The sequence below is a fragment of the Phocoena phocoena genome, chromosome 4, assembly GCF_963924675.1.
Source record: "Phocoena phocoena chromosome 4, mPhoPho1.1, whole genome shotgun sequence".
NCBI lineage: Eukaryota > Metazoa > Chordata > Mammalia > Artiodactyla > Phocoenidae > Phocoena > Phocoena phocoena.
This window is the reverse complement of record NC_089222.1, coordinates 71832404-71843419: the sequence shown is the minus strand read 5'-3', so window position 1 is coordinate 71843419 and position 11016 is coordinate 71832404. Positions and strand designations below refer to the sequence as shown.

Sequence of the window (11016 nt, the reverse complement as noted above, 5' to 3'; positions counted from 1 at the left end):
ATGTGTGCGTGTGGCCGGCTGCCCAGCTGTGGTCAGTCTGACCTTGCACTGGAGGGGATGTGAGTGTGGAGCCCTCAGGCCAGAGCAACTTACTAGAAACTTTCTAGGGCCTAGTGGCTGCCCTTAGGGTCCTAAAGTTGCCAAGACCATAACCTTAGCTGGATTTTGGCCCCAACCTGGATCCGTCCATGGGAACAGTTCAGGGTCATTTTGTAATCTGCAGAGGCCTTGCCTAGATTCTCTTCTGCTGTCCTGTGACCCTGGTGACATTCCGGGAACGCTCAGGCCACGTGAGGGGAGGAACCACTGCCTGGAACTTTGATCAGCAGCAGGACTGCTGGGTTCAGGCTGACCACTGACCACACCAGAAGCCCTTCTGCTCCTGAGGGACAGCCAGGGCAGCTGGTCCCCAACCGTGAGCCCCTCGCGGTAGGTTTCCTGGGGTCACTACAGGGCTCTGGGGTCTGTGGGGACGTGGGAGGAATCTGGCCTGGGATCCCAGCTTGGGGGCAGGAGATGGGCTGGCCGCTTGTCCCAGGTTTCAGAGCATGTCCCCAACTCCATGAAGGCTGCACCTCCTGTGTCCCCTTGCCCGGGCAGGAGAAGCCCCTGAGGTACTCAGCCAGGGTGGTGCTGGGCTGGGGCTGGAGGCAGGTCACGGTGTGGGATTCTGAGATGAAGGTGACCCAGTCCCTGGGCACAGACAGCTCCTAGTGGATGGTGGGGATAAAGCCAGTGTGACCATATGTGTAGGTTTTCCCGGTCCCACCCTTGTTTATGCCTGTCATCCTGGCATAATTATCAAGAGCTCTCCTTTTATTCTCAGAAGTGTCCTGGTTTCGATGATAAAGTAGGAGTAAAACATGTATGTGGCTACGTTTTAGCAACAGTTATTATTTGCCAGGCACTGCATTAAGTCCTTTACTATTTACCATCTCATTTAGCATATTTATCATCCAATTGAGTGCTAATTTTAACACTAAGGGATGGGGTAATAACCAGGTATTGGGAAACTGAGGCTTAGAGAGGGAGTGACCTGCCCAATCCCACACAGCTAGTAGATAGCCGTGTCAGAATTTAAACCCAGGGTACAGCAATGACAGAGCCCTAATCCATGAAGCAGGATGAAGAATAAGACCCTGGATACAGGCTCACGAGAGCCACAGATACATCCTGTTCAATTCGGCACCCAGGGCCTGAGCACCTCTCTGGCTCAGCCCTGGGCCAGGTGCTGGGGTGCATGGCCAGGTAAGAGATGCTGCGGTCACGGGACCGCCACCTCCCAGGGGCTCCTAGTCAGGTGGTGCAACTGACTAGAAGGCAGAGCAGAAGGACCCACATGTTCGACAGAAGACAAGTCCCTGCAGGGTCCAAAAGAGGCACAGTCCAGAAAGGCTTCCCAGGGGACGTGGGACTTGTGCTGGCCTGGAGGGTAGGGAGAATGGGGACAGGTAGCAACAGGGAAAGGTCAGCAAGGGCATTCTAGTGGAGGGGTCTGCCTAAGAGAGGTGGGGCCCATGGGGAGCATTTGGAGAAAGGACAGTGCCCGCTTCACAACCTCCTATTTCAGAATGTTAGTTCCCTTCAGGAAGCTATGACAGTGGATAAAGTTTCCTTGAGCCTCTGCAATGTAATTGCAAGGAAGGAAAGGAATCAAGGAAGCCCCTGTTAGGTACTTGGAACCGTGCTGTGTGTTTTACATGATCTAATTTTTTTTTAATTGTTTAATTTTTTTGGCCGCGCTGTGCAGCATGCGGGATCTTAGTTCCCTGACCAGGGATCGAACCTGTGCCCACTGGACTGCCCGGGAATTCCCTACATTATTTTTATAATAACTTTCAACCTTATTACAACAGTGACACCTATTTATTATTTTTAAAAGTTGAAAATACATTATTAAGCCAAAGGAAAAAATTAAAATCACCCGCAATTAATTCTGTTCTTCAGAGATAACCACTGCAAATATTTTGTGTACCGTCTGAAGCTCTCTAGGGGACCATCAAAGTCACTTCAGTGACATAAACTCAGGTGTGGGTTGAAAGGAGCTTATTACGAATAACGAAAGACGTTCCTCTCATCACTCAGGATATTCCAAGGGTTTTTGGAGCTCTGTGCCAGGCAACAGAAAGACCAAATATAAATGTATTATATCAGAGTACCGTAAACCCATGGCCAGTTGTTTCATTTAATTGCCGCGATGACCCTAATGCGCGGTAATGCGGGTGTTATTATTATTATCATGATTACCACGATTGTTCTCAATCTACAGACGCGGAAACTGGGACTCTGAGGGATTACTTCACTGCTTGGGACACCCTGGGCAGCAGGGAGGGTGGGGAGGGCGGGCTGGCTGGGAAGGGAGCCAGCCCAGGTCCCACTGCCTCAGCCACTTGGCTTACCTCCCCTGATTGAGAGGAAAGGAGACCGGGGTCCCGGAGACTTGGATGAGGCAGTCAGGGGCTCCAGATAAGCCTTGGAAGCCCCTCTTCCTGCTCGCAGATGTACTAGAGCCCGAGGGGCAAAATCCAGCCACGTTGGTGAGACAGATCCTGTTGTGGATACCCCAGGTCCAGGGACAAGTCCCCTGGGGGTGTCGGGCCGGGCTCTGGGCTCCCGTCACCCTCTGGAAGGAGTGAGGGTTGGCTCTGTGGTGGATGACAGATGGGCTTGTGGTACACACACAAATGTGCCAATCCAAAAGTAATCTGAGAAGAGGAAAGAGTCCATTCGCAGCCAGTCACCCCTCCCACCCTCCTCCACAAAAAAGCCAGGCTTCCTCGGCTTGCTGAAGGCATGGAACATCTTTGTGGGCATTTGCCGGTCTCTGTGCAAATGCAGAGGTGGTTTCTTAGATGACGAGTTGGAATCTTCTGGCTGCCGCCCCACTATCCCCTTCCTCCACAGTACCTAGGCGGGGATGCTCCCGGTCTCCAGAGCCTGTGGAGACCTGCTCTTGAGGGTGGCTCGGGGAAGAGGCCCAAGTCCAGGGCATCCTGGCCACATCAGAATCTGAGCTCCACTAAACCAAGGACAAAACAATGACCCGTTTCCCTTGGCCAGAAGAGCCAGAAAGTGCTGTAGCGAGACATCTGGCTGGCCCGTAAATGAGGTGCTTGAATGAGCTCACCAGTCTTTCCTTAGCTGACTCCTGTGACTGCTTTACAACAGAGCTGGGGCTGGCCTGGGCTGACGTAGCTGAGTGCTCTCTGTGTACACGGCTCTGGGTTTGGAGCCTTCAATGCATTTTCTCATTCACCCTTCAGAACCACCCCTTGAGGAAGGTAGTATTGAACCTTGCTGTTTTGAAGGTGAGGAAATTGAAGCACGGAGAGGTTAAGTAATTCAGCCAAAGCCACACAGCTAGTAAGGGATGGAGACAAGATTTGAACCCAGACTCTGACACCACAGCACAAACTCTTAGCCATTCTAGAGTGATGTGAGAGTGAGTCTTGGGCTGGGAGCGGAACATTTGGAAATGATAAGTGTTCCATACCCTCACTGTGAGTACCATCTATCACTTCCTTTGCCCCAGTGGACTGGGACAAGAGGGTCTTGCACTGAACTTTAGAGGCCCTGTTCTGGTTCCCCTCCCACCATGACACCCCCAAGGGGTGAGAAGTTTGCATGATCAAAGGGACATGCCCATCTGGAGGCTGTGTCCCCATCTCAAATCCTGATTCAGGTACCCAGGACCCAGGGCTTGTGTGGCATGCCTCCCGAGGTCCATCTTCTCTAGGCTGACCCCGTCACAGAAGTGTGTTCCCTTAGGCTTGTGAGGTGCGGGGACACAGCTGTGTGAGGGATCTCTACTCACAGTACCGGAGAGAGGCCGGTGGGAAGAGAAGGGGACAGGCGGTAGACAAGGTCCCTTGTGTATGTTCACCTTGGGTCCTGAAAATGTGAGCATGGGTCTTCCTGTTCCAGAAGCCTTGTGGTGTTGCTGCAAGCACCTTGCTGACAGCTCAGGCCATCAGGACGGATCCTAGCCCCATACTTCTTAGTCGTGTGCCCTTAGACCAGTTGCTGTAGCTCTGGGTCCCCCAGTTTCCTTGTCCTGGAAATTTCTCGATGTGCTCTGAGGATCAAGATGTAGGTGTGAGAGCTTTGGGAGCTGGCAGGTGGGTCTCGCCCCCCAGCTCAGCCCCCCACACCAGAGAAGCTCCTCCCACCTCTCCCACCAACCACTGCCTGAGCCTAAGCTGATTTCTCTACACTTGATTTTCTGTGCCATTGATGCCATAGTTTTGACTCAAGTCCTGAATTCTCCAGTTACATCCTTTGTTGGAAAATTCTAAAGTATATTATTTCTTTTTTTTCTGTATAACTACAATTTTTTTTATTAGTTATCTATTTTATACATATTAGTGTATATATGTAAGTCCCAATCTCCCAATTCATCCCACCACCACCCCCTGCCCCCGCTTTCCCACCTTGGTGTCCATATATTTGTTCTCTACATCTGTGTCTCAATTTCTGCCTTGCAAACCAGTTCATCTGTACCATTTTTCTAGATTCCACATATATGCGTTAATATACGATATTTGTTTTCCTCTTTCTGACTTACTTCACTCTGTATGACAGTCTCTAGGTCCATCCACGTCTCTACAAATGACCCAATTTCATTCCTTTTTATGGCTGAGTAGTATTCCATTGTATATATGTACCACATCTTCTTTATCCATTCGTCTGTTGATGGGCAGTTAGGTTGCTTCCATGACCTGGCTATTGTAAATATTGCTGCAGTGAACATTGGGGTGCATGTGTCTTTTTGAATTATGGTTTTCTCTGTGTATATGCTGGGTCATATGGTAGTTCTACTTTTAGTTTGTTTTGGTTTTTTGCGGTACGTGGGCCTCTCACTGTTGTGGCCTCTCCCGTTGTGGAGCACAGGCTCCAGATGCGCAGGTTCAGCGGCCATGGCTCACAGGCTCAGCTGCTCCGTGGCACGTGGGATCTTCCCAGACCAGGGCACGAACCCATGTCCCCTGCATCGGCAGGCGGACTCTCAACCACTGCGCCACCAGGGAAGCCCTACTTTTAGTTTTTTTAAGGAACCTCCATGCTTTTCTCCATTGTGGCTGTATCAATTTATATTCCTACCAACAGTGCAAGAAGGTTTCCTTTTCTCCACACCCTCTCCAGCATTCGTTGTTTGTAGATTTTCTGATGATGCCCATTCTAACTGGTGTGAGGTGATACCTCATTCAGTTTTGATTTGCATTTCTCTAATAATTAGTGATGTTGAGCAGCTTTTCATGTGCTGCTTGGCCATCTGTATGTCTTCTTTGGATAAATGTTTATTTCGGTCTTCTGCTCATTTTTTGATTAGGTTGTTTTTTTTACTATAGAGCTGTATGAGCTGTTTATATATTTTGGAGATTAATCCTTTGTCTGTTGATTCCTTTGCAAATATTTTCTTCCATTCTGAGGGTTGTCTTTTTGTCTCGTTTATAGTTTCCTTTGCTGTGCAAAAGCTTTTAAGTTTCATTAGGTCCCATTTGTTTATTTTTGTTTTTCTGTCCATTACTCTAGGAGGTGGGTCAAAGAAGATCTTGCTGTGATTTATGTCAAAGAGTGTTCTTCCTGTGTTTTCCACCAAGAGTTTTATAGTGTCTGGTCTTACATTTAGGTCTTTAATCCATTTTGAGTTTATTTTTGCATGTGGTGTTAGGGAGTGTTCTAATTTCATTCATTTACATGTAGCTGCCCAGTTTTCCCAGCACCACTTATTGAAGAGACTGTCTTTTCTCCATTGTATATCCTTGCCTCCTGTGTCATTGATTAGTTGACCGTAGGTGTGTGGGTTTATCTCTGGGCTTTCTATCCTGTTCCATTGATCTATATTTCTGTTTTTGTGCCAGTACCATATTGTTTTGATTACTGTAGCTTTGTAGTATAGTCTGCAGTCAGGGAGTCTGATTCCTCCAGCTCCATTTTTTTCCCTAAGATTGCTTTGACTATTCGGGGTCTTTTGTGTGTCCATGCAAATTTTAAGATTTTTGTTCTAGCTCTGTAAAAACTGTCATTGGTAATATGATAGGAATTGCATTGAATCTGTAGACTGCTTCTAAAGCATATTATTTCCAAGTGACATTGGGTTAGAAGTTAGAGGTACAGCAGGGGCGGGTGAGACACAGTGTCCCCATGAGGCTTTTCCTTTCACCTGCACCTCTTGCTTTGGTCCCAGCTCTCCCAGCAGGAGTGATCAAGGAAACCAGGAGATCTGGGTTCTAACCCAGGCCCCACTGCAGACACCTGGGGGCCTGGCCTCACCCTCTCAATGAGGCTGGCCAGATGGTCCCTAGGGTCCTCATGTCCTTTCTAGTGGGATTTCTTCTGGAAACTGCCTTTGAGAACCAAGGACCAAAGGGGTTAGCAGGAAGGGGACTGGCATGTTGATAATATTATGGCACTTTACAAATAGGAATTGCTCCTCTCTTACTCTAGGTGAGGGAAGGAGGAGGGAGGGCTCAAGGCCGTGCTCACGCCTGGCTACGGTCATTCACTCCGGGCTGGAATCATTCCAGGGAAGGGCAGCTCTGCCTCTCAAGCTGCTCATCTCAGCCATGGACGATTCAGTTCAACAGACCCTATCATGAATCAACACGAGCATAGAGAGGACCACACCCACCTTCTTGCAGAAAGGACAGCTGTGAGAACCCGTCATCTGGAGGACGATGCCAGGTGCTAAGATAGAGAAACATATCAGGAGTCAGAGAAGGCTTCTGTCAGGATGCCCAGGGGTTTCATGTAGGAGCCTAGGGACAGGCCAGGTAGCAGGTATGGGTGGGACCATGGCTACGTCATCCTTCTTCAGCCAGGCCCTCTTCTTCTTATCTGTATTCTGTGCATGCAATCTCAAGAGAATAAAGTCTCACGCTAAAGTTGAACTCTGTAATGCTGGTCTGTGGGGTGGCAGGACCAGGAGGCTTGTCCTTTTCCCTAGTGTGTCCTGAGTGGCAGCAAGCACCATCACTATTAGAGACCTTCCCAACCATGGTGTTTAATCCACCTCCTGTGGCTTACCTATGTGGCCATCAGAGGAGCCTCAAGGGAGCGGCAGCGCTTTTTCAGGGAGAAATTGTTCCTTCTCTATTGATTAGGCAGAAAAATTCCTGGAAAAACTGAGAGTTATTGAGTGTCTGAATGGGAAGAGGGTACAGGGGGCTTTTTGTGAGCACTGGGCTTGCATGTGGAGCCTTTTGGCTGAAGCTGAATCTTGCGAGGGAGGAAGCAGCCAGCAGAGGGCAGCAGAGAGGCAGGCAGCAAAAGGTGCTTGGGGCCAAGGTTCCCCAACAGGGAGCCAGCTGAGTTCTTGCTGAGGACAGGTAAATTGAGAAAAATTACGATTATATTGCGTGAGGATTTTCCCTTTCTTTCTGCCTTTCCTTCTTTCTGTCTGTCTTCTTTCTTTCTTTAAAGCTAAATATATTCTAGCTAAAGGGCATTTTGTTCTTCTACTTCTTTAATGTTCAAATAATCTTTTCTGTAATGATGGTGGTTTGCAACCTTTAACAATGGTTAGCATAGCTTATTAATTGCTCACACTATGTCAGACACTGTTCTAACAACTTTACCTATATTTACTCATTTAATCCTGCAATTACCCCAACAAGGTTAGCACTAATATTATCGTCATTTTACAGGTAAGAAAATTGAAGCACAGCCCAAGGTCACATAGCGAGAACGTGATAGAGCTGGTATTCCAACTCATGGAACTTGAACCACGAGAAGCCATGTAAATGATGATGTGGGTGGGAGCAGTAGAGATGTGGGGGGTACAGACCCCCTAATGGGACAATTAAGGCCCCGTTGATCTCGTTATGTGGGAATGTGAACCCAATGCCCCTAAATCATCCTGAAATCTGGAAACATTTAATGTGCTACTTCTCAGTTTCTACATGCTGGCTAGTGGTTTAGACATAAAAAAGACTGAGTGGTAAGTAAAATGTGCTTGTAAGCTGTGTCACCAATTCGTGACCTGTGGTAGATGCTGGCGTTAAAAAAATTTAATATTTAGTGAACTAAAAACTTGGTCCCCTTCCCTCATTTAAAACAAAAACCTACAGGTCTGTGGAATCCCCTCATCTGGGACCCACCTGTCCACACAGTGTTGGAAAGTTCCGTGGGCTCCAGGCTGGTGATAGGGGTGGCGGGCAGGAGGGGAGCATTTTGGTAGCAGCGCTGAAGAGAAGGCGGACTCATTTCAAGATAAGAGCCCATCTTGTCCCTGTGTCTGCTCTCAGCCTCAGCGGTGCAAAGAGCTGAGGGTAAGATCTCCTCATAATTAGGCTCTGCGATGTGCTGAGATTTGAAAACTCAGGAAGAGTTACGGTTAAAAGAATTTCCAACTCAGGAATAATCTGCCCATACTTTACATATCATCTTAAAATTTCCACAGTACCCATGGTCTCCTTTTATACCCCTGTTCCATGCCTTTTGGTCTTGCTCCCACCTCTTTCTCCAATCTGGAAAGAACACGTCAAGTCCATGAGACCAGGGTCTTGGTCCTGCCACTAACCTGCAGGGTGGGATTATGGACTGGCCACGAGACACCCTTGCTGTCAGAAGGTTGGAACTCTGGTCCTATTGACCTTGCAAGGCTGCTGTGAGGTGGTATGAAAACAACTATTAGAAACATAAACTAGCTTCCCACCTCCTGGCTCTCTGACCAGTGTGCTGGTCACCGGGCTGCCTGCCCTTGACGAAGGTGCCACTTCTGTTTTCGCTTCCCACTCAGATCTAGGAGATGCTGCCCAGAGCCTGGCTGCGCTGGGCCTGCCTCTTGCTCCTGGCCGTGCCTACCCAGCCCTGTCCCAAGGGGTGTGACTGCTTCATCCGGGAGGTCTTTTGCTCCGATGAGGAGCTGGCCACCATCCCGCTGGACATCCCGCCACACGCCACAGACATCATCTTCGTGGAGACCTCGTTCACCGTGGTGGGAGCCAGGACCTTCAGTGGCAGCCCCAACCTGACCAAGGTGGTCTTCCTCAACACCCAGGTGTGCCACTTCGGGCCGGATGCCTTCGGGGGGCTGCCGGGGCTCCAGGACCTGGAGATCACTGGCGGTGCCTTCTCCGACCTCAGCACTGACATCTTCTCCAACCTGACCTCGCTGGGCAAGTTCACCCTCAACTTCAACATGCTGGAGGCTCTGCCTGAGGGCCTCTTCCAGCACATGGATGTCCTGGAGTCCCTCCAGCTGCAGGGCAATCGGCTCCAGACGCTGCCCGGGAGGCTCTTCCAGCCTCTGAGACGTCTGAAGACCCTCAACCTCGCTCAGAACCTCCTGGCCCAGCTGCCCGAGGAACTGTTTGCCCCCCTCTGCAGCCTGCAGACCCTGAGGCTGAGCAACAACGCACTGACCGGCCTGCCCCAAGGGCTGTTCAGCCACCTGGGCGGCCTGCAGGAACTCTTCCTGGACGGCAACTCCATCTCCGAGCTGCCCTCGCAAGCGTTCGCGGGGCTGTCCCGCCTGGAGAAGCTATGGCTGCAGCGCAACACCATCAGCCACCTGCCCTGGTCCATCTTCTCCTCCCTGGGCAATCTGACCTTCCTGAGCTTGCAGGGCAACGCACTGCGGACGCTGCCCGCCAGCCTCTTCGCCCATTCCCCGGGCCTGGTCAGCCTGTCCCTGTCCCACAACCAGCTGGAGACCATCCCCGAGGGAGCCTTTGCCAACCTGTCCAGCCTCGGGTCCCTCACGCTCTCGCACAACACCCTCACCCATCTGCCGGCTGGCATCTTCAGGGGCCTTGAGGGGCTGGTCAAGCTCTATCTGGGCAGCAACAACCTGACGGCCCTGCACCCAGCCCTCTTCCAGAACCTGTCCATGCTTGAGCTGCTCAGCCTTTCCAGGAACCTCCTGACCACGCTCCCCCAGGGCATCTTTGACACCAATTACAACCTGTTCAACCTGGCCCTGCACGGCAACCCCTGGCAGTGCGACTGCCACCTGGCCTATCTCTTCGGGTGGCTGCACCAGTATAGCGACCGGCTCTTCAACAGCCAGACCTACTGTGCCGGCCCCGCCTACCTGAAGGGTCAGGTGGTGCCCGCCCTGAGGGAGGAGCAGCTGGTGTGCCCGGTCACCCAGGACCACCTGGGCTTCCAGGCCCCGGGGCCGGAGGACAGGGAGCCAGGGGGCGGCTGGGATCTGGCCATGGCGGAGAAGGCGACCTGGGGCCGGTGCATCTACAGCAACCCCGAGGGCACCGTGGTGCTGGCTTGTGACGAGGTCCGGTGTCGCTGGCTGAACGTCCAGCTGTCTCCCAGGCAGGGCTCGGCCTCCCCGGGACTGACGTTCAACGGCAGTCAGGAGTGGGACTTGAAGTCCACCTGTGGCTCTGTGAGGGTCACTGTGTCGATCGAGGCTCTGGCAGGGGAGCCCTAGATGCAGAGCAGATGGGCTGGGAGCCTGGGCAGACAGCCTCCAGGCCCAGCCAGGCAAGAGCCGGCGAGGGGAGCTGAAGCTTTGGTTCTTCAGATGCACGGGATGGAACTGCATCTCCCCTGGTGGAGCGTGTGGGGGCTCACCCCCCGAGTCTCCGCCACCCCCTCCTTCTTCATCCTCCCAGTCTCTGAGTCTGAGACCTAACAGGGCCTTCCTCAAGCTTTGCAAAGCATCCGTTAAATCTGCATCGTGGTCCAGAGAATAAACTGATGGCGTTGCCCTGGTGTTTTTCTGTTATTGAATACCCACCTTAATCTCATCCCCACCCTGAGATACCCTCTTACCACTGCTCCATTTCCACAAAGTGGAGGCCACCCGCTCTTGACATCCAGTTCAAGAGCCAGTGTCTGTTTCTATTTCTCTGCCTGGAACTGTGGTTTTAATTGATAAAGACAAATAGGGGAGAGGATAAAAGCAGAGGTGACCAGAAAGATGAGGGGCGGGGCTCTGACTCCACGTTCAGGGGACTCATGCCGTTCGTGCCCCACTCCAGCGCTTCCAGGAGAAGCTAGGTGACAGGGGCTCTGGAGGGGAAATGCTTTGCCTGTTCAGCCGAAGGGATG

The 11016-nt window shown here is 51.3% G+C and overlaps 1 protein-coding gene across 1 annotated transcript; it reads left to right on the top strand.

The window, feature by feature from the left end:
• The first annotated feature begins 322 nt into the window (after nt 1-322).
• On the top strand, nt 323-10692 carry CPN2 (carboxypeptidase N subunit 2). The gene is made up of 2 exons (XM_065876560.1): nt 323-429; nt 8747-10692. Exon 2 carries the CDS (start codon nt 8750-8752, stop codon nt 10391-10393), a length of 1644 nt encoding a protein of 547 aa, XP_065732632.1. The 5' UTR covers nt 323-429; nt 8747-8749; the 3' UTR covers nt 10394-10692.
• Nucleotides 10693-11016: the final 324 nt, after the last annotated feature.

Excerpts from the sequence above, each read along its gene's own strand:
- CPN2 (XM_065876560.1), top strand. The coding sequence starts at position 8,750 with ATGCTGCCCAGAGCCTGGCTGCGCTGGGCCTGCCTCTTGCTCCTGGCC.